At 37.5% G+C, this 27,810-nt stretch overlaps 2 protein-coding genes across 3 annotated transcripts; one reads left to right on the top strand and one right to left on the bottom strand.

Moving 5' to 3' along the window:
- The first annotated feature begins 480 nt into the window (after window positions 1–480).
- Window positions 481–10,243, top strand: LOC134661475 (tyrosine 3-monooxygenase). The gene is made up of 8 exons (XM_063517587.1): window positions 481–752; window positions 5,559–5,670; window positions 5,764–5,877; window positions 5,963–6,001; window positions 6,127–6,946; window positions 8,972–9,098; window positions 9,281–9,510; window positions 9,698–10,243. Exons 1-8 carry the CDS (start codon window positions 687–689, stop codon window positions 9,870–9,872), a joined length of 1,683 nt encoding a protein of 560 aa, XP_063373657.1. The 5' UTR covers window positions 481–686; the 3' UTR covers window positions 9,873–10,243.
- A 2,447-nt stretch (window positions 10,244–12,690) lies between these two features.
- LOC134660858 (myosin-9-like) lies at window positions 12,691–27,770 on the bottom strand. Of its 2 annotated transcripts, XM_063516700.1 has the most exons (10): window positions 27,543–27,770; window positions 27,187–27,306; window positions 25,632–25,697; window positions 24,836–24,976; window positions 24,630–24,761; window positions 21,794–21,904; window positions 19,851–20,003; window positions 19,114–19,253; window positions 18,254–18,503; window positions 12,691–12,876 (listed from the first exon to the last, which is right to left on the bottom strand). In XM_063516700.1, exons 1-10 carry the CDS (start codon window positions 27,621–27,623, stop codon window positions 12,709–12,711), a joined length of 1,362 nt encoding a protein of 453 aa, XP_063372770.1. In that variant the 5' UTR covers window positions 27,624–27,770; the 3' UTR covers window positions 12,691–12,708. The 2 variants fall into 2 exon arrangements, with proteins under 2 accessions (XP_063372770.1, XP_063372771.1); XM_063516701.1 differs by lacking the exon at window positions 27,187–27,306 and having other exon boundaries at window positions 27,543–27,768.
- Window positions 27,771–27,810: the final 40 nt, after the last annotated feature.

Below are 27,810 nucleotides of genomic sequence, written 5' to 3'. Positions count from 1 at the left end.
CCTTATCGGTTGTGCAATAAGCAAGATTGTATAAAAAATCTGAGGTTATAATTATAATTATGTGTGAATATGGACCTCTAAAAACAATTTACTTACAAATAAACTGAAGTGTAACCTACACTGTGGAATTCAATTATTGACGCGTTTTTAATATTCTGTACGTTACACCTATATAATTACTACAAACTGATTCATATATTAACGTTTCTGGACCGTCCAATGCAAGAACAATGAAGTTTACATGTCTGCAGCCCGCGAGTAGGTCTACTGTGTTGTACACAATATTTAATTAAATATTAATTTGAGTTTTTAACTAATGTAATTTTTGATATGAAAATAAAATGTAAGGGTAGATGCGGGTGCGGGTGGTGGTGACGGGCGCTGCAGGCGCTGGCGGCGCGGGGCGCGGGCTGACGCACGCGCGACGAAAGGCGCCGCGGGGTGGGAGGCGAGCGCCTAACACTATTTAAACTGTCCAAGCGAACAGTCATCATGCATTGGTCTATTTGCAATCGCAAAGTTTAGTTAGCTATCGTAATACGACAGCAGCTCGAGTCGTAGACAGACAGGCAAAAGCCCGTGGTCGAGACCTAAAGCTCTCGCAGACGCTCAGCTAGCTAAGCGCGCAGTGAATCCCGCGTTCAGGCATCACCCAGGAAACCAGTAACCCAGTGGAGTGTATCGAAATGGCTGTTGCTGCTGCCCAGAAGAACCGCGAGATGTTCGCCATCAAGAAGTCCTACAGTATCGAGGTGAGGGCTGTCCCCTGTCACCCTTGATTCCCGACTCATCGCTTCTTCTTCAATACTTGGGATCTTTCAGTTAATTTCAGTTTGAGTTGTTAATGATTAATTATTAATTATCACACATTTTACGATCAACCTTAATCAATGAGCCTTGTTAAAAAAATATGAACATGCCAGTTAATTTGTATTTTCAATAAGAAAGAAGAAGACTTAACTAGCTTTAAAAGTGGCATCTCGAAAGGCTTAACACAATAATGCTCAAGTACTAAAGACAATAATTTATATTTCAGTACTAGCTGCTTACTAAATATTAGATCAGTGAACTAAAATATAGAGAAAATAATATATTTGATCAGTGAACTAAATAAAGAAAATAATACATAATATAGTATTATTCTACATCTATAAATGAAAAATCATTATTGATAGATATCTCTCATAGGTACTGTTTTTTGAGTATTAAGTGTAATAACTAATAACTTATCCTTACTCTGTGGATAGCAATTAAGTTACTGTTTTATTTATCTCTATGATTTATTTATATTTCGTTTCATATCTATTTATATTTGTGCTTTTTCATATATGTATGTATTTATTTATTTACTGTAATTGTGTCAATTGAAGTGGATTTCATAGGCGATTCTCCAACACCTACTCTTTTTTATTAACATTCACTAAGTCCGCTACCCAAAGGCAGATATCGCTTTTTAGCGATAAGACCACCTGTCATCTGAATTAGTCAATTTTGTTTTACCGAAACTTTAAGTAATTTCTTTAGTTGTGCAATAAAGGTACATATTATCTATCAATAATAGAATATTGGGTTGTCCCTTGAGAGTAGTTAAGACCTTAATTGAAACTTAATTAGTTCACATTTAATTGATTCCATTGTATTTTAAAATTACAGCTTAAGCCAAAATAGTTAATTTAATGTAATAACTTAAATAAAAACTGTTTTTTATCGTAACACAATGGACTCAATTAACTTGAGACTAATTACAGTTTTTATCTAAGATCATTTTTTTGCAATTCACCCGATTCTTTATTAACTAAACTTTATTATTAACTAATATTAACTAAACAAATCCATCATATCAAATCCGATGATAAATATCTGTGGAACTTAAACAAATCCCAAAAACCGTATTAGTAAAGTGTAAGAAGTAAATTTTTACCCACTTAGATACAGCGGAACATGGCATTTGAAATTTAAAGTACAACAAAATAGTAAACAGAAACAGTAACCTTGACTTTGGTTTGACCTAAAAGGCTTTTATATCTGTCAAAATAATCTCTGCTAACCATACCGATTGTCTATTCGCGACTGGTCAGGCAATAAGAATAGACATAACACATTATAAGACAAAATACTAAGGTTTTTTTTTGGTTTCGTGCTCATTGTCAACTGGCGACCTCCGCAATGCACGCACGTTGCCTAGACACAGTAATCATAGTATCCTAGCTGTAATCTCAAAACAACCGGCCTTGACAAATATGTAAAATAACTTGTGCTTTTATTTAAAATTTATTACAAACTCTAAAATTCATACATTCGCGTCCGAGAAGAAGAGATTGCGTGAAAGCGCAAACGGCATGAACAGATTATTCTCGATGCGTAATTATAATAAAGTCGTACATGCATGTAGCTTTTTTCCCCTGAATTACATAAAGAAATCACGGGGCCATCTGTTAAAGTGCTTCTGCCGCGATATTGAGAGCATATTACAGCACCGGCGGCAGGGCTCGTTTAACAAAATTATCCCAACAGACAATTACCTCGCTGTTACGCGATACACCTCCATACACTTTCTCGGCATATTCACAATATCGTGTGACACGTTGCATAATCAACAAAACAATGCCTAATAGGTATTAATGTACAAATTAAAGAGTTCGAGATTTAATTTTCCAGATGATGAACCGCGAGTTAATCTTGTTTGTTTATGATTTCCAAGTTCATAGAAACTGCGTGTATACATATTGTAAATTGAAATTGAAGTGACTAATGTCGGAAGTTGCTTGCACTGTGATAGATAATTATGATAAAGATCAATTTGTAAGGATGACCCGTCTACTCCGTTTCGGTAAAACTGTATTTATCATTTAAAAGTACGTAGTAAAGTCTACTGCAGAAAAAAACACTCAATAGCCTCATCATTGTTAGCAAGAAGATTAATTACCATTGTAAATATTCAAGTCGTGATTATATCATGATTGTGATAATGATTTCGTTGTGTCAATGCAATTACTAGTGAACCACAATCATTTTTGCGATAGGCTGTTTACGAGGTCTGGTAGGTCACGATAGCCTGTGCGAAATTATATTGTTTTATTACCTACCTATATAAACATTCGAGATCAGAAAACCTGTTTGAAATGCAGACTCTGTTTTGCCATTAACTTCTGCGATGCGATGCGATGTTGTTAAACTGTTGATTGTATTAATCTCATGTGCTGTGCGATAATCAACACTTAGTAATTTGTTACAAATAGGCTTGAATGATTGTATTTCCTTGACCGACGAAGGTCGGAATGCAAGGCAGGTGCGACGCTCACCGACTTTACCACAAATAGTAAAGATCGTTAAAATTCTATCACACTGCAAAACGACAAACACTACTAGCCAACAAAGAACGTGTTCATTTTTAGCCGGCAATCTGACAGCTTCCAAAGACTTAATATGATACCGTCACGCAATGCACAAAGTGCTAACTACCGTGAAGTATAAGATCAATGTTTACAACAAACTCGAGGTCGTCGAATAAGCCCTTGACCAATTAGAGGTTCCGCACCGCGGTCAAAATCATCCTCAAGGAAAAACTAGAATAGAATAGGTAATTGGCGCGTAACTGCAGGAAATACGTATTGGTTAACAATCACATCACCTAAAATAAAGGTATAATGAGTCCGATATGTGTGATAAAGTGGATTGAATTTGGGGATTGTTATAGTGAAGGAGTCTGTTGGATTGATGGGTTTGTAGGTGCGCCTGTGGGGCGGTCGGTACTCGTGTAGGGACGTAGGTCCGGGTGCTCTCTAGTTCCGCTTAATTACCCGTCGGCCGATTGGAACGGTGAAGTGGCCACTCGGACACACCAAGGCTATCTACCGGATTCCGAATCCAACCCGCTCCATTTAGGTGGACTCGAGCCTTACTGCTCGACAGTATTGTTTCCGCAGTTTTATTGAGACACTCAATTTGTGTTAAAATCGTCATTTTACATTGCACGTTAACTCGCGCGAATAAAAAATAAAGGTTCTTGCCTAATCGTATAAATCGATAGACAATCAGTTAAAAGTTAAGAACTCAGTTGTGCACTCGTTTCATTATATACGTATAATTTTACATACGAGTATGTCTGCTATTGATTCAAATCTAATATGTATATATATATAATTATATGTAATTATACATTAATTTTTAGCGTTGTTAGATAGGTATTTGTTTTACACTTAGTGAATTTTAGTCGTCAACCGCCGTCAACCTTTTGCATTTAGTTTTTTATCTACATCGAAGAATACCTACATCATTTCAGTGCTGCTTGTAACAATCGCGAATGATTACCTTAAAGCGCAACCCTTGACATAGTTAGTCGCGCGGCCACTCTAGTGGAAAATGCTAGGTCTTGTGCGGCCGTAACCAGCCAAGAACGCGTCATCGAGCTCAGGAAATCTGTCGATTCCCTTTTTTAATTAACATTATGTACGTAAAAAACTAATTCTCCAGTTTCGATATCGGGAAAACCCAATACTACACGTAAATATGCATGCTCCATTACATTATAAAAAGTTTAATTGAGTACGTTCAGCTCGTTTAGAGTACAGTAGGTTACGCACACTATTAAACTTTTGAAAACGAAATTATACTCTAGTAATTCCTGTCCTAATTGACACTTTTAATTGGCCTAACTTGTATTGAGAGTCAGTGGTCCAGAAAGTGGCGTTCCTTTGAAAGACTCCCTCCCCGAGATGGCGTTTCCGTAGTGGTAATGGCAGCACTTTACACCCGCCCGCACTCAGGAAATAAGCTTAGGAACTTCGTAAAAGCAATTTCTGCTCGCACATGAAATATAATGCGATGTGACCGCTTTATATTTATAAGGATTTAGGAGATCAACCTATTTTTAGAGAGCCTTTTGTGTGCGGGTTCCTTGGTATAATAATATTAAAAGGTTTCGGAATTATTGTTACTTTTTTTTTCACTTTTTGTATGTATGCATCAAAACAGTTATACTTGGTCAAGCAAATCTTGTCAGTAAAAAAAGGCGCAAAATTCAAATTTTCTATGGGTCGATATCCCTTCGCGCCTACATTTTTCAAATTTGCCGCCTTTTTCTACTGACAAGATCTGCTTGACCAAGTATAACTTAAAATAATCTTGAACTGTTGACGATACTAACTGTAATTGTCGATATCGGTCGGACACATTTTAACAACGCTTCCGATCAAACGTGTTAGTAGGTCTTAAATATATGTATGTACCTACTATATATCCAAGTTTTATCTTTGTAAAAGTGTACCAATATCTCTAGTATAGTATATTATTTACTTAAAATAAACATCATAAGTACTTTAATTGCGTAATCTCGTGGCGATTTTAAACAGTAGGTAGTAAATGTTTAAAAATGCACGACAAATTAACCGTCATTTATTGCGTACTTTTTATAATGGAGAGGTTCTCGTGAATATAGACCATTTTCAACAAATTTCATTCCTATTACCCTTTTTTCGGCATAAGCGTGAAGTTATAGTTATTTGTATCTACTAACGGTGTAAAGGATTGTCGCTAAATTTGATATCGCATTGTTTCAGAACGGCTACCCATCACGCCGGCGCTCGCTGGTAGACGACGCCAGGTTTGAGACGCTGGTTGTCAAACAAACCAAGCAAAGTGTACTTGAAGAGGCTCGTGCCCGTGCCAATGGTAACTACAAAACCTTTATCTCCTCGGATTTATTAACTTATTTATTTGTTTTTTAAGTTATTTTCTTAATTTTGTTTAATTATTTTGATCAAGACTCTAGCTTGGACTCCGATTTCATCCAAGATGATGTTCTACTTGGCACCAACGATAAATCCCCAACTGTGGAGGACGGCACTCAGCAAGATGATACGAAGAACGGCCACCTTGGTAATTCATTTTGTTTTATTGGTTTTATTTATCATTTTTAACTTTATATTTTCTTTATTTTTACGTTGGTTTATATTTTTTATAGCTGATACTGACATTGGGGACGACGCTAAGAAAGATGACGGTATGTTTCTGGAAATATTTTTTCTTGTTCATATGTATACTTTATGAATATCATGTCAGAAAGCCGTTCAGCGATTGAAAATCATCAATTTTCATCATCATCATCGATCAATTTTTTTTTTGCAGATTATACTCTGACCGAGGAAGAAGTGATTCTGCAAAACGCAGCTAGCGAATCCCCGGAAGCAGAGCAAGCCATCCAGCAAGCCGCTCTGTTGCTGCGCATGCGCGACGGCATGGGCTCCTTGGCGCGCATCCTCAAGACCATCGACAACTACAAGGGCACCGTCATGCACCTCGAGACTCGCCCATCTCAAGTCACCGGCGTCCAGTTTGATGCGCTCGTCAAAGTCAGCATGACCCGCGTCAACCTCCTGCAGCTCATCAGATCCCTCCGACAGTCCACCGCCTTCGCCGGTGTCAACCTCGTCTCCGAGAACAACATCTCCTCTAAAACCCCCTGGTTCCCGCGTCACGCTTCCGATCTCGACAACTGCAACCATCTTATGACCAAATACGAGCCCGAGCTCGACATGAACCACCCCGGCTTCGCCGACAAGGACTACAGAGAGCGCAGGAAGGAGATCGCCGAGATCGCGTTCGCCTACAAGTACAACGACCCCATCCCATTCATTACCTACACCGAGGCGGAGAATTCCACCTGGATGCGAGTATTCAACACCGTGCTGGACCTGATGCCTAAGCACGCATGCGCTGAATACAAGGCCGCCTTTGGCAAGCTGCAAGCTGCGGACATCTTCGTGCCGCACCGCATCCCGCAGCTGGACCACGTGAGCAACTTCCTGCGTACGCACACTGGGTTCACGCTGCGCCCGGCCGCCGGCCTGCTCACCGCGCGCGACTTCCTCGCCTCCCTCGCCTTCCGCGTCTTCCAGTCCACGCAGTACGTGCGTCACGCCAACTCGCCCTTCCACACCCCTGAACCGTAAGTATACCACTATGACTACCCACTAAATAATACTAGATATGCGCATGAATCTTTAACCTTTTAACCATTTAGAATTTTTCATCAAGCTTGCTCGTGTCACCGCCGGTACGAAGTTACACGAAGTTTTGTCTTATATATCAGACTACGGCAGTTAAAAGGTTAATTTGTTTCCTTTTTTCATCAAGGACGCTGTTTTATGAATTAGTTCATTGACGCGACACTATATAGCCTACTTAATTATTTAAATTACTTACATTGAATCAGTTGGGTGTTTTCCGGGTTATAAAATTTAAATATACCTACGCTAATAAAACAGTGTAAGTTTATAATGAACTAAAAACGCGCATTTGATTAATATTTGAATCTTAAATAGCTAAAATAACTTAAAGTTTTTTAAAGGAAAATATTGTCCATAGAAACCTTAAAAGTAAACGGTAATAATCATGTTAAATTTGCAATTACATGGTCAACATGATAAACAAATCGTGCATTGTATGCTTCATTACGGATAAATCGGTAATATAATTTGATTATGGTTAAAAAAGGTAGATTATACCTTGACCCGTCTTTTTTACGGAAATATGTATTACACAAGACGTCCTTGTAGATGTTATGTTAATTGGGCCAAATCGCACCTAAGAGGCCGACTAATTACATGAAATAACTGTGAGGATTTTTTTGTCTCGATCGTCCTCCGATAAGAATCTTAGACTTTTTAGATGCACGCAGTTTCGAGTTCACCGATATACTTACCTATCGTTGGGTCAGGTTTTTACTAATGTTATGGCCACAAGATGGAAGGTAAAGAATGCCATGTTTCATTTTGTTATTTAAACGTTTTTATTACTCTTGGCTTGACACGTTTATAGTACATTACATACCTAGGGAGGTGAATTCGTGAATGCTCCACATCGCAGGTGTTTGTGGACCGAACCGAAGGTGAGGGCCATAAATATGCGATCTGAGGCTTTACGAATTACCGCCCGTGGTTTATCTAAAGTTTTACGTCTTGCCTTGGCCAGGAAGTGAGATTTTCTCCTCGCGTAGCGGGAAGAAAATCCCACTTACGGGCCTAGGGTGACGTAAAAGTTTTAACGCAAAAGATTGTCATTTGATTTACTTCGGTTGCTGGAATGAAACAGCCTATAATAGTACATTGTGCAACGTGGGGGGGTAAGTGAAATATTGTACGAGAGTCTATCAGCCACAGGCTGGAGTGAATTAAAAACTCGAGTAACAATATTTTTACTCCCGGAATTACACACAATGTTTTTCATCACACTTGCGAAGAAAAACTAAATTTTAAGCGAAATCATTCTTGCCATATTGTCTTGTTTTGGCAGCTTAGGATTCTAAGGCACAGACCCATCCGGATTCAGCCATAATTGAAAATTGTGTAAAAAATAATTTAAACGGCTAGGTATTCAATTAATCAAATTAAATATTTTCAAACATACACATAAAAATAATTTATAAACGTTAGTATTTTCAATGTAAAACTCATTTAAAACTACTTGGTTCGTATGAATTAGTGACATAATAAAAAAAAGCCATAACTCGTGAGTTATAGCTTTTTTTTTCAGAATCCATAACTCCCGCGGGAACAATATAGGCCTTCGTCCTTCAGTACGCCTGCATGAAATAAAATCTTTTTCGAGCAAGTGTGATGAAAATATTCATGTTGTGATCAATTGATTATACAATGATCGGGTCCATCAAATCGATTTTACAGCTTGTTGAACTATTAATATCACAAGTTAATCGTTCAATGAATACAACCCATTTTCTTTGAGAGTGGGGCTTAGCAGCCTGATGAAAATGTAACCTCGTTAAGTGAAGTAATAAAGTGCCTGTGATGTTGCTCGTCGCACTTTGACCATGATTCTAGGTTATTTCCAGCGAGAAAGGGGACTTTATTGAATCACAAGCCACTCAAAATATTGAGTTGAGCTAGTAAAATTTACCATTTAAAAGATAGGAACTAGAAAATTGAAATATCCAATCATATTTTCTTTGTTCCAGTGATTGCATCCATGAACTACTTGGACACATTCCGCTTTTGGCTGATCCTAGTTTTGCTCAATTCTCACAAGAAATTGGTCTGGCTTCCCTTGGTGCTTCGGACGCTGAAATCGAAAAATTATCCACCGTAAGTACCAAAGAGTTGTAATTTCCTGTTACCTAGTTGTTGTTGTGTTGACCTATCATGTAACGCCATTGCGAATTGCGATCACCATTCTATTTATTGTAATGTGAATGCAATAGCGAATATTTTTTTGGAAATACGTGTATGGAGAGAAGCATTGAGATATATGAAGATTTTTTTCACAGGTATACTGGTTCACTGTCGAGTTCGGTCTCTGCAAAGAGAATCAACAGCTGAAGGCGTACGGCGCGGCCCTCCTCTCGTCCATCGGCGAGCTCCTGCATGCCCTCAGCGACAAGCCGGAGTTGCGACCCTTCGAGCCTGCCTCTACCTCTATTCAACCCTATCAAGACCAGGAGTACCAGCCGATTTACTACGTCGCTGAAAGCTTCGAAGACGCCAAAGAAAAATTCAGGTAACTATCATAACTGACACAACTAGCACCGTTGTTTATCCAGAGATTGGTCCAGACACAGATGAACAAATAAGTTTTAAAGATAACGTTGGTGAAGGAATTCATTTTCTTCGCAAAAGATTAGTGCGTTTATAATTATGTGATTTACTCGTATCGTATATTTATTGCGGAATATTGTATCGTACAGACGCTGGGTGTCAAGCATGTCCCGGCCGTTCGAGGTGCGCTTCAACCCGCACACGGAGCGCGTGGAAGTGCTGGACTCCGTCGACAAGCTGGAGACCCTCATCTGGCAGCTCAACACCGAGATGCTACACCTCACCAACGCCGTCAAGAAGCTGAAGAGCTCGCAGTTCGAGTGAACCCACAGCCAAATCCAATGATCAGTGCACGCGGCTGCGCCGTGTTCTGTATAGCTAGTGATATTATAGGTGTACGAGTAAGACTGCCCTCCAGTGTGGAGCGTGTGTGCGCGTGTGATAACCATCGGATGGTTTTTCGTTGACTTCCTTTTTGTATGTACCTTATTTTATTATTTATTTTGCCGAGCTCATTGCCCGGGCCTCGGAAAGTGCATAGAGCTCCCGATTGCCCATTTACGGAGGCTGTGCGCGTTTCCCGAGTCCTAAACTATTATTAGAATTAAGGCGTAATTTAAAGAAAGACACAAAGAAATAAAAAAATGGAGCACCCAAACTGAAAACAAACAGAAAATAAACGTGTTTGAGCACAACACTGTATTTTATTCAAAACCCCTGTAGAATATTAAAATACAATCGTTACATACGAACAAGGAAACCCCCGTTACCACTAAAACATACAATAAATTATGTTATATTATCTTTTCACAAAGATTATTCGTTCTTATTATAATCATGTTAAAGTTTAATATTAGTTAATCAAATCGCCTTCTTGAGCAAGCACAGCAAAATTAAAATTGGTTCATGCAATAGAGGAACGAAATAAAAATCTAAAATATAATTGAAATTTAAATAAAATTTCTATCGAATAGTGATATAAAAGGAGCAAAAGGAAAAGCAATAAGCCGAAGAAGAGAGCCCGGCGACCCCACGCGCACTTGTAATAAGATTTGTTGAGGTCTTCGGGGAATATGATCGCTCCAATCCTAATCAGATTTAAATGTGTTATACCTGTAATACAATCAAAATTCAATTTTATTACCTATATCGATTCCGCCATCTAATTTTTAGTACTCAAAGGTACATTCTTATTTAGCGTTAATAATAAAACTCAATCAAGTGGGCTTTGATCTCGACTTCAAGGTATTTCCTGAAATAAAATTATGGCGATTCGAACACTTAGTAGCTACACGTAGTATTGGAGTAATTGGAGTAAAAAAGCGATTGTTAACCGCATTTAATGAGAGAACCGGTTACGCTGGATCGAGAGCAAACACAACTGAAAAGGGAAAAAATAGCTGTGGGTGAGGTATGTGCACAGACAGATATCTAAATAGAGGTTGAATATATAATCATAGACAAAATATACCGATCTCTTTAGTCAGGGATAATGTACAATTTCCACCGACCGGCTGGAGTCGGGCCGCACCGGAGCGCATTTTCAATTTGTCTATACTTTAATATGTTATTAATGTTATTATGGCAGAGCGATGGAGTATGGAGTCCGTCCGGAGCGGAGCCGGTCGTGTTCGCGAGGATTCGACCGGCTTGCGGCCGTACAAATGTAAAATGCGCGCCAACTCCGCCGGACTCCGGAGTGATATTTATTTGTACATTTTCTACCAGTATTATTATTTCCACTGTAAAAATATTTTTTTTGACCGTGCAACTGAAGCTCTAATATTGCCCTCAAATTTTAAATCAATAGCGTTAGTACCAAAAAATATAATATTAGCGATGTGGCGAATAGACAGAGTCGCACGATAAGAGTTATTTTTAGCTTTTTGGTACGAAACCCTAAAAGTAAACTAAAACTAAAAAAACATGTTTAATAAATCATTAATACACAGAACAAAAATAAATATAAAAATGGTCCTTGCGGCGAAGTACCGAACAACGTTGGATTTTTTTTATGTTTGTTTTAATGAATGGAACTAGTTTTAATCCAATATTTATGTGTTCACTCGCCAGTTGAAATTTGGTCCTAAAAGTGTATAACATCAATATATATTTAGAGTGATTTTTAGTACAATAGTTACTTCAATCGCCAGAAAAACTTCCACGACACGTAATATAACGAATTCATAAAGCCTACTTGGAAATATGTCTGTATATGTGTATGAAGATAAAAGTCAGTGTTCTGCGTGGACCTTAAGGGCGAGTTGAGAGACTGCCGATGCCGCGGATAAAACAAGGAGCAAAACTGCGAACTGTTCGCGGGGGCCAGCCAATTAATGTAGTCAAAGCATGAATGCCTGATTTACTCAACAAGACAAAGGGAAGACACAAGTAATAACATCTTCACGTGGTTTGTGAAGCGCCAAGGGCGTCGTCAGCCGATGGCCTATGGGCATGTTGATACAAATGAAGGATGGGAAAATTAAAATACACAATTTATCACATCAAATATAAATTTCAGTGGTTGCAGTCTGTGCCGTGAAGAACGCCCAAAGTAGTCGTGAGTAGTGAAGTCGTACCTACACCGCCAACAAAGCTTATGGTGTAGAAAACGTCGTACGGCGTATACGCTGTCAATGGAGCCTTTATGCTATAATTTGGCATAATAAAAGTAACAAGGTGTTTTACAGGCGTGGAACTACTTGGGTGATTGCAAACAAACATAGAACATTATTTATGTCACATTTATTTTTTTATTAATAGGATAAATCATAATAAATACATAGTTATTGCACGATTAAAAAAAAACAGGTACAAGAAAACCAAACAATAAGTAGATTTGTACGAAAATGTTTAGTGATTGATGATAAATCAATGCTTACGCCCTTATAATTCGGTACCAGTGAATTAGGGCAAACGTCAAGATTACTCATTATAATACAACATAACGTTATAACTAGCCACTTTGTAGTTTTGCAGTATTTCTGCATAAAAATATTCAACAAAATTTCTTGATACTTATTAAAATATTCTTAGCGCAGCATACAGTATTTGTAGCCGTTGACTGAAATGGCTAGTTATGGGCGATTTAGCCTGTTACGATGGGTATAATATCACTATTTTTCGAAAGAGGATATATGGCAGTAAAACGGTAGCAATGCTATGATTCAACTAAGCTGGTGGTGAGATCTTCACTGTCTTCCGTCAAAATATACGAGTATGAGTGCTTGAGGGAGCCGACCTGGTTTTGAAGGCCTCTCAAGCGTATCTCCACCAGTTCGAAGTTTTCTTGCAAACTGCTTATCTGCATTTGCATCCTTTGGCGGATCTGTTAAATACATTCAGGTAATTAGGTAGGTAATGTTAATGGTACTATTATATAATTATGTAGCGAACATGAGGTAGGCCCAAAGCATGAATCTATACAGTATGTCTCTGACCATGGGGCTTTAAATCCAGGTCTTGATTTTACTAGCTAAACTGAGCTACTTTTACTATGGGACTAACTCTAAAATCGGGGATTTTTTTTTTCTTTTCCATAGAAAACGTTGACATCTGATCAGCCAAAATGTATGAAAAAGTAAAATTGTTTTTCGGGATTTCGGGGTTGGTGCCATAATAAAAGTAGCTCAGTTTAGCGAGTAGAATCGAGCCCTGGATTTAAAGCCCCATGGTCAGATACACCCTGTATTACAAGGATTTTAACGCTTCCATTGTCAAGCCCCCGATTCCTACAAGCATATATTATACTTCAAATACGGCTAGCCTACCGAGTTTGCAGCCTAGAGGCTGCGAGAGTGGCATAATTATGTAATTTGGCAATTAAAATTATAAAACAATCTTGTTGATGTCAGTGAGTAAGCCTGTAAGGAAAGGAAGGAAGGAAGAATTTGAAATAAAACAACGCCGGCTTCTTTAAAAGCGTCTTGATGAGCAGGTGACGCACTCGATCACTAATCGACATAAATACCTATATGTAGTAAGTGTATTTCTTTAGGTATTAAACAGAATGTAAACAAACCACAATACGGCATTTGGACCAGAATGTTCAAATCAATTAACGTAAAACTCAAGCTGCTATTCTGCTAATAGGAATATATCGGATTGATTTGATTATCAATAGGTAGTAATTTACTTTTGTAATATTTTCTATTACCTGGCCCTAGTAAAGATCCTAAAACGAGACGGAATGTTTAGCCACGAAAACATTACACGATTAAATGTAATGATATAGGTTATAGGGTATATAGGATAGCCGAGAGGTTTGACCGCCCATATATGAGGCACTGTGATAACATGCATGTTTCTAGAGGTACTTAATAATTATTCTGTATATATAGTGATAAGTGTAAACACTAACATAGCTATAAGTACATACTAACAATATCTATGAGTCTGTAAAAGTTACTCGAATTAAAAAAAAAATGATTTAAAGCCAGAACAATAAGGGACAGATCAAGGTAGTTTTGTAATTGGTTGGTTACCTAATAAATGTTTTAAGTAGCTACCCGAAAATGCAAAAACACATTGTTTACATTTATTTAACTAAACTAAAGAAATACACTATAAATACATTCACTTTTTCCCAAAGGAGTTAAAAAGGTAAGAAACTCGAGTACTGAACACGACATCATCATAAAGTGTCATAAAGCAAAAATAATTTGAAACGTTGCTTGCAGACTACCCCATAATGGGCCTTACAATGATGTCCTTATTGCAGTGTTGTGAATAACGGTTATTTTTAGGCTTAAAGACTCGAGCCCTCTAGACTCGACTATATTTGAGAATTGTATTTATTTAATTTACACGTATGGATGTAAGAAATCGTCTTTGCTGCCTTTGAGGCGTTAAGCCTCGAGAGTCTTAAGGGTTCGAGTCTTTAAGCCTCAAAATTAGCGTTATTTACAACATTACCTTATTGTGATTCTGTTTACGACCTAAACTGAATTGCTAAAGTCGCTTAACGCCGTCCCTTAGCAATTCAGTTTAGGTCCTAAACATAAACGCAATACAGACATCATGGTAAGGTACAGTTCACGTTTACTCCGCCATGTAGTTTTTGCCAATTAAAATTTTCTTACTTATAATTATTTACAATTTTTTTGATATTGCCTACATTGACTATGGAAAAAGCCAAACAATTTAACACTTTATAGGGGCGTTTTTTTTTTGTTGTCCCCTACACTTTTTTTTCAAATTTGGGAATTTTTTATGTTATTTCTACTCAGAATCACGAGCTCTGTCTATCCTAATAGGAGAAAAAAAGTGTCCCAAAATTTCCATACATTTTTCGATCTTTCCATTGCGCGACCGCCATACAAAGTCTATGAAAAATGGTGACGTAATGGAAATAAAAACCTTAGGACACTTTTTTTCTCCTATTAGGATAGAAAGAGCTCGTGATTCTGAGTAGAAATAACATAAAAAATCCCAATTTTGAAAAAAAAAGTGTAGGGGACAACAAAAAAAACGCCCATAGTAGGGGTTAGTGTATATTTTTTATTTATTCGTAAAACTTAGCAAACCTACATAATTCTCCTTAGTTACTAAACTAACACCATTAATATAACTAATATCTGGGAGACCGAGCTTTGTTCGAAAAACTTATAAAAACTCAAAAATGCGCGTTTTTCCAGAGATAAGACCTAGCCAGATCGATTTTGCGCTCCCAAAACCCCCATATAGTAAATTTCATCGAAATTGTTAGAGTCGTTTCCGAGATCCCCGAAATATATATATATATATATTTCGGGGATCTCGAATAATATAATATATATATATACATATAAATAAATAAACAAGAATTGCTCGTTAAAATTAAAGGTATTAGATAAGTTTGTGTTTTTACTCAGTACATATACTAACAAATCAGAAAGAACCAAGCCATTTGAAACATTGTTAAAAGCGGTCAATTACTATGTAGTGGGTAATGTTCCAGTACATCCCCCGTGCTATACATATTATGTTCAGTCTGTGTCGCATTAATTAACACTATTTTAGTTCTCCTTTATTATTTTTATACTCATACGAATCAATACTTTCATTATTATACAAACATTTAATTTGTTTTATTTTCGTATCAGGCATAAGAAGGTCAATGTTAAAAACTGGTTTATGTAGCTTTTTGTGTATGCGCAAATGACATTGATACGTTTTAGACTAAACCAGCGGTCGGCAACACGCGGAACCTGTCACTTGCGGCCCGCGAGCCTCACTGGCTATTTTGTATGTAATATTGACAACGACAATGTCTGATAAAGACATAAATATTAACAAAGTGCGGCCCGCGTCAACTTCGTTAACTACTATGTGGCCCTTGGCTGCTAAAAGGTTGCCGACCGCTGGACTAAACTATAGTTTAATTAATATTATATTATGACTGTATGTCACAAGACAAGACGCTAGAAAATCTGTTTCCATCATTACGAGGTTTATACACCTGCACATGCAATAGTCACACACACAAACATGAATTTTGTTGAGAGCCGGGTGCGTAGCCAACATGCCATTCGTTTCCGTTCCGTAGCGAACGAAAAGCAACTGTCACCGTTGCACTAATATGAAAGAGTGAGAGAGACACACAAAGCGTTTCGTTGTCGTAACGCTAGCGATTGCCACCTTGGCTAGGCACCGAGATCCGCGAGGGGCAGCACTAGTAGCGACTTTTACCCTTCGTTTTGATTTTATTAGATTTATAATTATTTCTCAAACATGCAATGAAGTGAAACAAAACTTTAGTCGTGTAGCTATTTGTGGTTGATATTCATAATTCGTTTTTTTTTGAGTGATGATTTTTTTTATTTCATTGCATATGTTTGAGAAAAGCACTATACATGCCTAGCCGTGAAAAGGTCTTGCCGACTTCGTATCACTATCCGGCCTCCCTACGGTCGGCCGTCTATACCTACTCACCCAGCAAGCCCTTCTTTCCCGGCGTCTGCAGTAATGTACTATTATTTAAATATATGAGTTACCTATTAAAAACAATTGTAAGAAAGGGTGTAGCCATGTTAGCATCGTGAACCTGGTTTTCCTTTTGCTGCCCTAGTAGCAGGGTCGCATTTTTATCGTTTATCACCATGCCTGTCACGTTCTAACAAGCATGTAAGTGCGAAAGTGACGGGCATAGTGATAGTCGATAAAAACGGAACCGTGCTGAGCCCGCTGGAATACAAGTATTTGTTTGCTATTTATCAGATAATTAAAAAAAAAGGATTTTTTCTTTTATTTTTATTATCTGTCCTATAAATACGATTTACTTGTAATTTTTTTTAATATAAATATGCAATTATAATCAAGGTTACTTTTATATTTAAAAATAACCTTTATATCTCTTTTGTAAAACAGCTTAAAAATTAAAATTCACCTCACTTATTTGTCTCAGACGAAATCGCTTGGTAAGATTATTCCGTGCCTCATTGGTTCAAGTGTTCAAACTAAGCTAAATCTTTAACCTCCGGCTACCTCTAACAAATCGGCTAAGTGCGAGTCGGATTACGTACGCATCATGGAAGGTTCCGTACCTTCATACAATACCAAAAGCCATTCAACCAAAAGGGTGTATCTTCGCGGCACTTACGTCGTTTTAATAAGAATATCTGGGTGACCGAGCTTCGCTCGGAAAACATATAAAAACTCGAAAATGCGCGTTTTCCCAGAGATAAGACCTAGCTAGATCGATTTTTCGCCCCCGAAAACCCCCATATAGCAAATTTCATCGAAATCGTTAGAGCCGTTTCCGAGATCCCCGAAATATATATATATATATATATATATATATATATATAAACAAGATTTGCTCGTTTAAAGGTATTAGATAGATTTATTTTTTGAATATATTTATTGGTGATGAGGAGGTTAAACCGCCTAGCGTGGTACGGGCATGTGATGCGGAGGGATGAAAGTCATGTGACAAGAAAGGTATTACGAATGAATGTCGAGGGAAGTACAAGGAGAGGAAAACCGAGGAAAAGGTGGATGGACTGTGTGAGAGATGATATGAAACGAACGCAAGTGAATGATGAAATGACGGGTGACAGAGAGGTATGGAAGAGAAAGACATGCTGCGCCGACCCCAAGTGAATGGGACAAGGGCAAGAGAATGATGATTTATTGGTGATGCGAAGGAATACTCTCTCGAGATATTGTGTGTTGTTATATGAAAAAACGTGTAGACTTAGTGTAGCGTAGGAAATTTTGAATGGGTCTCTCAGCTGTGATACAATGATCGATAATAAATAAGCAAAAAACCTTTCATTACGGTTACGTAATACCACAAGCGCACTTGCACGGCACGCCATGCGTATAATTATCTATTAGACGTGGGTAACTATTAAGAATTTGAAAAACTAAACCAGAATTAAATTAAATAGTACCTATTATCGATCCTACTAAGGTTTATAAGGAGACTTCAACGGGGTCTAATGTTTTTCTTCCATGTTTTTAAAACTTTTCAATATACGTTGAAAGCAACTCAACAGCCATCAGTATGTCATCAGTCGAATCTCGCATATTAAAGGAGTGTACAAGTTTGTAAAAAGGTCGGCAACGCGCATGTAACACCTCTGGAGTTGCAGGCGTCCATAGGCTACGGCGGCTGCTTACCATCAGGCGGCCCGTATGCTTGTTTGCCACCGATGTGGTATAATTTTTTTTTTTTTTAAGAAACATGGCAGAACAACACCAGCCCCTAATGATTGACTCACATCATCCCGTTCCTTCTGCGAAGCCCTACACTGAGCCCTGCTCTGTATTAGTTGTTTCTCCAGCTCAGTTATCTGGGCCTGCATGTATCTCCTGTTGGACTCTGAGCGCTCCTTGAGCCGGGTGAGCGAACGCGAGCTCTCGGCGCGAAGCTCGTCGAGGTCTTTCAGTATTTGCGCACATTCCGCCGCCTTCTCTTTATATCTGACCTCTTGTTGTGTCAGTTTCTCTTCGAAACGAAATGCTTTGGACCTGTTTAAAAGACAAAGATCAGTGACAGCATTTAAAATATATTTACCTACTGTTCCAGGATGTTCAGTGCTAGCCAATTAACGACAAAGTACTCCATTGGCCTTTTGCGTCTATTGCAGACGATTTATGGTGCAAATCGGAGAGACAATGACCTCTCCAGACTTAACACCGCCTGGGACGGAATTAAGGAAACGCAGGGATGCCCAGCACCTGCATTACCCTCTCGGCTTCACTGTCATAACCCACAGGAAAGGCAAGCCAATACGTGTGGAGGCAGGTCGGCTGCAGGAATCTGCGGCTTATTTCAGGTTGGACCCTACTCGCGCCTTACGGTAACTCCATTTCGGGATTTAATTTTGGAGTATCCTTCTCCTAGATGGATTGCGAGCCAATGCTAAAAGGTCCATCTCCCCTATGACGAAACAGCTTTTTGCTTCGTTTGTGGACTTAGTCGCCTCGTACGACACCCTTATCCCATGTGAGGGTTGGCGCTATTCTAAAGCCGGCCACCTCACGGCACGACAAAGTACTACTAGGTATAGAATGCAGCAATTTCTGAAGGTGAAGCTGAATATCTAAATGGTAAAAGTAACTCTCGTTTCGTACTTACTTATATTCATCTAGCTCTTTAGATATTCCATCAATTTCGTGGTCCTTTTCAAGAAGCGCGATTTTAATAAATTTGTTTTCCTCCGACAACTTATCTTTTTCAGCTTTCTCTTGATTGAAACTATTCACAGCGTGGACTAACTAAAACAATTCAAATCAAAATATTATCAATATATTGTAGGTATCGGTATTTAGAACACTGGTAGCATAGCGGCAGGGCCAAACCGCAGATGTGGTTGGAATCCCGGCTCGTATCAATATTTTTTTGGGTCTTGTGTATGGTAATATCACTGATATAATACCACAGTTGCTCTAAACTACCTATAGTTTACAGAGAAGGAATACATTGCAAGTGCCGTAAAATTCAAGAGTCCATAACAGTTGTGACAGAACGCTTTTGCCTTGTAGTTGGACAACAACTACAAGGCATAAAAAAACCGGCCAAGTGCGAGTCGGACTCGCGCACGGAGGGTTCCGCACCATCAACAAAAAATAGAGCAAAAAAATCGTGTTTGTTGTATGGGAGCCCCCCTTAAATATTTATTTTATTATTTTTAGTATTTGTTGTTATAGCGGCAACAGAGATACATCATTTGTGAAAATTTCAACTGTCTAGTTATCGCGGTTCATGAGATACAGCCTGGTGACAGACGGACGGACGGACGGACAGCGAAGTCTTAGTAATAGGGTCCCGTTTCTTACCCTTTGGGTACGGAACCCTAAAAACAGAAGTGCTACCTTTTCCCTGACAAGCTGCAACTCGTTGGAAAACTGCTGCGTGCTCTCCTCGGCCAGCTTCTGCAGCTGTTTAGACTCCTGCAACTGGATCTGGGCGCCCTTCAGGAGGTCCGGCAGCTGCGCCAGTTCCTGCAGCTTCTCTTGGAACTGCAACTGCAGTTAAGGCTGGTTTTAGTGGCACGCGGACCGTCCATGCGGATCGCTCCGCACCGTCAAATTGTATGAGAAAGCTGTCCACGCGGACGGTCGTCCGCGCGGACCCGTCAGCTTTACTCTAAAACGCTCCCTGAACTTAATACATATTGGTCCGGTGCGGAGCGATCCGCACGGACGGTCCGCGTGACACTAAAACCAACCTAACTTACGGTAATTAAGTTAGTTACTATAGTTAATTAGTAGTTAATAAATGCAGGAATAGCACTGTTGTTTTTCTTATAGCAAATATGTCTACACTAATGCTATTGCATGAACTCGCGTAAAGCTACCAGTCGAGTTGTAATTAGGGCTTGCAAATATTCGAAACTTTCAGATATTCGAATATTCGACTTTTTCTGACGACGTATTCGAATATTCGAATAATTATTCGAATATTATAAAAAATAAGAAAAGGAACGAGAAATCGGTTTATTATCGTTTTATTCAAAAGCTTTTTTCACATATTGCTAAAACTAAGGATATTTGGCAGAAATCCACTTAATTGACTAGATTTATCATCCTACTATTTATAAGATGCCCACATTTATAAAAACAAGTAAAACGCCAAAATTAGACGTATTTAATATTTCTAGATAAAACTTATTATAAATGCGTCGTTGCGTGAAATAATATTACTTTAACCATCCAAACACCTAGGTATGTAAGATATTTTTTTAGTAGGTAATTATTTTCCGATTTAAATTAACTTGTAATCACTCAGAGGCCTGTAAAAAGGCCTTTATTTCACTGTATTTTGAATCTTTATTGACTTTATTTGTTTTGGCAAGTTACTATTCCTAATGGTCGGCTAATTATATAATATTGGAACATTTAAGGGAAAAAGTTAGTTGAGTACTGGGTGAATTATTCGTCAGCTAAAGGTGCATGGTTAGATTACCAAGTTGGGCAGGTTTGGTATGATTAAATTTGAGAATTGCGATAAGTGGCAAGGTTTAGACTTCAAAAATTCGCTTAACGTACGCTTGTACTGAATAAACCGAATGACCCTTTAACTTAAAACTTACGCACCGTAAAAATAACATACTTTTTGATTTCGTTTTCTTTTAAATTGAGTTAGGTTTCACTGTATTCACGAAGAGGAATACAGTAAAAATATTATTTCCTTCGTATTTGGGTACCTACCGTTCCTCATTCACTGTAAATACCCGTAAAACATACAGAAACTGTAACTACAGCGGATGACATAGATTTTTTTATAGTAATAAAAAATATTCGAATATTCGAAACCTGAGCGGCCGAATATTCGAATATCAAAACAGGTCGAATATTCGACAAATTCGAATATTCGAATATTCGAATTGCAAGCCCTAGTTGTAATATTTCTGAGAGATCGATTAAAGAAAATGACGGCCCGGTGAGTTAAAAAAAGTTCACGCGAAACATTCAAATGTAGCAGTAAAACTGTTTAAAAATATGTTGAAGATATGGGCATCGGCAAACGTTCAAGAAAAGTTAAACCCACTGTCTCCGAAAATATAAAAACAGTATTTATATTAGTTGAATGCGCAAATTAACGAATAAGTTAAAAAATATAGACTAGAGTTTTTTTTCAAAGTACAGTAGTAGTAGTAGTTTTTTAAGTTTTTACCTAGTGACGATATAATATTGTATCAATAAAGTATTATATTAAAATTTTACATTTATTATTTTTGCGCATGTTATAGAGTAGAGCACACCCTGTTTGATTTGTTATTGTGTAGACAACTTTGTTTTTGGATTTCTCATACCTTCATCTTTTGGATTTCTATATGTATCTGGTCCGTGACTTGCTTGTTATCGAACTCGATTAGTTCGCGCTGTCGCCTCGCCTCTTCGACTTGTTGCTGGGCTTGTAGGTACTGCGGTTACAATCAAACATGAAAAGATACACTAATTCATTATTAACTATAAAATACGGGCGTTTACTTACAACTCTTAATTATTGTCACCGTGATTGAAGTTAATATTTACATACTAGCTTCGTCTTCGTCTGATTGACAAAAACTATTTTACAGTACATATGGTGCTAATTTACCGCCCTAGTGCAGTAACTGGCACAATACGTGCATATGTGGAAAATTTAAAGGGCCGTATGTACTGTAAAACGTTGTACAATACACGTGCGAAAAGGTAATTCGAAACTCGTGTCGATAAAAAAATATTCCCTTCGGTCGTGTTTCAATTTATCGCCACCCGTAATAGCGAATTTCCTAATTTTCGCACTTGTATTGTAATGTACTAATATGTCCTTTAACGGACGCTGGTTCAATTCCAGCCTTGGGCACTGGAGGCCTTAGTCACTTTTTCTTAGTATAGGTTGGTATGACATTTATTTCAGTTTATAATTTAGGTAGTAATGTTTCTACTTGAAAGAAAAACAAATTAAAAAAAAATCTAGTAATCGCGTTTAAAACGCTGCAAAATGAGCGTTTGAAGCGCTCAAAAAATTTCTATAAACCACCAGGACATCATTTCCCAGTTGGCAGTATATGTAACTAAGGCTTATCAGTATAGTGACACAACTCACACACGCATTGTTTTGATATGTAACGTTTTGTTAAGGAAATAGAGTTGCTATTTGAAGATGCATCATATTGGATTCCGGGTGGACATTGTAAGAGCGTCCGTTGTCATGGTGTGGGGGTCTCACTGCACCCCTTTATGACAGTAGGAATAGGTTTCCTATGTAGTAGTGGATGCACTAGACTTGCGCAGTCCAAACTCTATATAGAGACTAGGTATTAATAAAGACAGATACACCCTAAGTTGCATTCCTCTTAAATATTTTGGAACAGTCTAACTCAGGAACAACGACTCATCTTAAAAAAGGTATTACCAGAATTTAAAATCAGGACCTCCAGCAAAAGTTAATCGACGCAGATATCGAATAGGCTTGGTTGTACATAATTACATAACATACAAAATATTCTAAGATGTCTAGTTTTCATTTTCTTTTTATACAAGGTGTTACACCAGCCACTGAAAGTGGGATGGGTAGGTACACGTTGTATCAGGTCATACTGACTAACTTTTACTATGGGACCAACCCCGAAATAGCGAAAACAAAATTGACTCTCCCATACATTTTGGCCGGCTGATGTTGATATCTTGTATGGGAGTGTCAATTTTCTTATCGCAATTTCGGGGTTGGTCCCATAGTAAAAGTTGGTCAGTATAACATGTCCAACGAGTACGCACCCCACTTTCAGCGGCTGGTGTAACACGTTGTATATTATGTTCTATCACCGAGAATGATAAAATAAAAGCTTTTTTTTTTAAGAAACAAAACATATTGAGGTACATTCGCCGATTTAGAATAAGAGTCAATTACCTGGCCTTTTATAATCATTATAATCAACCTTCTACAGGCAAAGTACAAATTACGTGGCCTTACGAGAACTTTTAATGTAGAATATTTTCAGTTTTTATATAGATAATAACTTGTCTTTATTTATATGGAAGAACGGAAATGACCAGGGTTATTTGATTTTTAATTGACTTTGTGCTTTATGTTCTATTTTAATAAGGTAAACATTTGATAGCATTTCAAAACTACTTTACTCGGATTCTCCTCGGTTTAAACGAGTAATATACAAGGATCTTACATACGAACCCGATCGAATACCATATACAAATCGTATAATGTAATCAATTCATATCACATACATTTACCTATGTGTGGTGATTTGTTACGAACCGCTAGCTAGTACCTATGCGCTCCTAGTACTCAGATGCACTTCATGTGCAATGTTGCATTATTGCACAATGTACCTGAATCACTGATAGTGCAATTCGAAGCATAATGTTCAGATTCTTTAAATCTTTAAATCCTGCATTTCATTCGAGTTTATTTGCAATATGGTGGACATTGTGTTAAAGTACCTCTTAAGTAAATTTTCAGGCTGTAGATAATTATCCCCAACCAACATTACTATAATAATCATTGAACAGCATCCAAGGGCGAAGTTTTTATATTTTTGTCAAAACAGAACGGAGTACGTACCTCCAAGGAGATAAGACTTAACATGTCACAGAAAAGTTTATTATTGCCGGTAAGGGCGGTAAGGCATGCCATAGGCGAAGATTGGTGAAAATACCCATACTTCGCCTATTGCCTTTGGGGCCATTTACTACTAAGTTAACCAATTAAATTCAAAGCTTTAATGGTATATACTGATACACGGGAGTCCTAAAAAACGTTTTTTTGCCATAACGGACTAAAATGCTATCAAATTGAAACGAGTTTTGAGAAAAGTGTCAAAATCCAGGCGAAGATACGAAACTCGACGGTACTCTAAAATTGCATCGAAAAATGTCGAGCGTTCATTCGACATAATAATAGGTAAGTTAAAAATAATTTTATTATGTTCGTGTCTCACGGGAGTTTTATAGCAAGAAGACTTTTATAATAATAATATGTTATGTAGGTACTTAATTTGCTTAAATTGTTAAGTTGCTTAATATGTGTAGATGTACAGGTCGAAAAACTGCCTCCCTATTTTCCCGGAATACAACATTTATTCGCGGAATACTCATTAATCTATGGTAAAAATCTAATAAGTAAAATAGTAGTAAAAAAATTACCCTCATTCTGTACTCCTGCAATTGTTCCGATTTCTCGTTAACGGTAAATCTCAATTCCTCAATTTCCTCCCTCATGTCCCGGATTTGAGTCTTCATCGCTCCGACGTCTTGATTGGTATAATCCCGGGTGCCCTTGGGAATAATTCATGGACCGGTTAACGAATAAAGTACAGAACCGATTGAATAAGGTTAAAAATTATATATACCTTTTCAACTAACTCAACGGAGCAGATATCATTTAGTTTCCGCTCTAGGTCTTTAAGTTTCTCTTCGTATTTCTCTCGCTGTGTTCTTTCTTCGTCGGCAGCGTTTTTTGCCCGAACCAGGTCTTCACGCATCTTCAATATCTAACGAGAAACGTTATTAATAAGCATATTTGCAAATGTTGTACTTAAATTCCCCAATCCCCGTCCAAAAGGGGACACAGCGCGGCAGGTGTGATCAGTGTTACCTATCTTTTAATTTGGTACAGCAGGAATACCTACTTAATACTTTTTTCGTGTTTGAGGTTATTCAAAATCGCTACAGATTTTGCCAATCGGTGTCTGATTAGTGCCAGGCAAACAAGAAGACAAAGAAAATAGGTGCTCTTTTAGAATCCAAGATAGGCATACTTAATTTTTAAACCCATCTCTCAGAAACTTAAAGACTTGATGAGTTTCATGATTAAAGTCAAATGCATTCTCGCTTCCATTCGGAGTAATTGGGTATTTATTAGTAACTATAGCGACCCGCCCCGGCTTTGCACGGGTTAACAAATTATACATAGGTAAATCTTCCTCTTGAATCACTCTATCGATTAAAAAAACGCATCTAAATCCGTTGCGTAGTTTTAAAGATCTAAGCATACATAGGGACAGACAGCGGGAAGCGACTTTGTTTTATACTATGTAGTGATAGTTATAAGTGTCACTCATGCCCCTACATGTCGTTCCAAGGCTCGGAGTAATAAAGGTTTATTACTCCGAGTTTCAAGGCCTTACAAATTATTGACCTTCTCACCTCGGGATACTTAGCCACGGGATTTCCTGGACCGTGGTCTCGAACGACTTCTTCTGCGTCGGTCAGCTAGCGAGAAATTATATTCATTTAAACTTTCACGATTTTTACAGAATATTATTTACCTACCTACTTAAACGGGACTTTAATGTATTAGTTATTATTAAGCTTTAAAATTACCTCCAACGTTTCGAAGTCAACTTTGTCCTTTTGATGGTGAAAGATCATTAAAAATATTACCTAAATTAAAAAAATAATTAAAATCTCGCATCAAAAAATGTTAAAGCTTAATAGTATTATAGGTACCGTAAAATGGTCCTACTTTGCTCCTTGGTGGGTAACTATACTCCAATTTAAAAAAAAACTTAATGTTTATTATATCCAACCATGATATTTATATATTATTATTTATATACTCAGATAAACGAAATTGTACATATTTTATGAATTGCTACTTTAGTCATAAAATTAATCTCTTTTCTTGACGGGGTCTATTAATTTGGCGCACAATGGTGTGACTTTGTACCTCTAAGTGAACTATAGGTAGAAGCAAAAATACAATGAGTTATGTTGTGCCCGTAATCAAAGCTTAGTTTTATATAAAACAACATTTCATAAAGTTGATTTACCGATGAAATATATGAGATGTTCTTCTTCATATTCAATTTGTCTGAATATTTAAATGAAAAACAGTTTAAATAATATTCAAAATTTTCTTAAAGTGGAGCCAATTGTGGAGAAAAGTAGGACCATTTTACGGTACGCGATTAAAGACCCGTTTAACCAAATAACAATAAAAATATATTTCATTGAATACCTAATTATAATAGCTCGAAATACGTAGGTACATTGTAAGGATGCGAAAAAGATCTGCGTTAATAATAAATGATTAAGTGAAAGTATTCGCAACTTTTGTTCGCAAGTTCGCAACAGTAGCTGTTGCCTCTATATTTTTGAGTGTATTTGTGTCAAGTAGGTACCATACTTGCAGTTTGCAGCAGACTAAACAATTCACAGTGACCACACTGAATTAGTGCTACAGATATCTCGATATCTCTAATTACAAGTACCTACGCCAAATGACTGAAATGAATGAATCTGTATTGAACTTTGTTTACTGTAATTTGTTCAAATCAAACGACAATCCGGAAAAAATTACCAGGCCTCATGAATTGAATAAAATGAATCAGGACAGATATGGCCGCTAAGTGGCGACAGCGCCACGCGCGGCTTATGGCTAGCCACCAAAATTGGTGTGGAACGGATGTACTTTTAGCCACCTGTAGCAAAGCGACGAATTCGAGGAGTGAGCCACGCCTGCCTAGGTACATCTTCCTTATGTGGCCTCACCAAACGTCGCCGGTAATCGCTTGTGATTTCTAACACATTATACACATAATACAGTTACGAGTGAGAGGAACTCTGTCTTTTGTCTGTTGTACAGGTTTTACTGTTACAAATATTGTTGAAACAGTTCGTAATATAATTTCACCGTTTATCGACCTGCCACATTTCCACATTGGTAAATAAGCATCAACATGAGATCCAAAAAACATACCGATCCGTAAATAACATTTCTACGTTTTCGACTCGATACATCGAGTCGTTCGTTTCGTATGGCTGCTAACTCCATTTGGATTTCTTTGACTTCGCCTTCCATGTCGCCCAACTGTTTTTGCTAATAAAAAATAAAAGAAATAACAAAAACACCAACCTACACACAACATAAAAGTTTTATAACTTCCGTGCCTACATTTAAATAAACTTAAATCAGTCAACGAAGTATGTAATAAAAAGCTAGCTACGCAGGCAGGTAATTGACAGCAAAATACAGTTAAATTACTCTAATACCAATAAATATATGCATGAGTAAGAATAAATATGATAAGTATTATAATTGTTAAAAATACTTACTAAAACAGAGGAATCTTCTTTGAAGTTAGGGTCATCGACTTTCTTGTAGCTCCCAAACGGCCAATATTCAGTTTGAGGCATTAATAATAAAAATTATGACTCTATTGTTACGAACCAATGTAAAGTATTAACCATATGTTCTAAATATTATAAAATAACTACAAACGTTAAGTAATATAATAAAAAGTATCACCACAACAATCTATACGGCTTTGACAGACAATTTTACCAAAGACCTTTTTTTCATGCCAGACACCGAACAATCCAT

The sequence above is a fragment of the Cydia amplana genome, chromosome Z (assembly GCF_948474715.1).
Source record: "Cydia amplana chromosome Z, ilCydAmpl1.1, whole genome shotgun sequence".
Taxonomy (NCBI): Eukaryota; Metazoa; Arthropoda; class Insecta; order Lepidoptera; family Tortricidae; genus Cydia; species Cydia amplana.
This window is presented reverse-complemented; position numbering and strand designations above follow the sequence as displayed.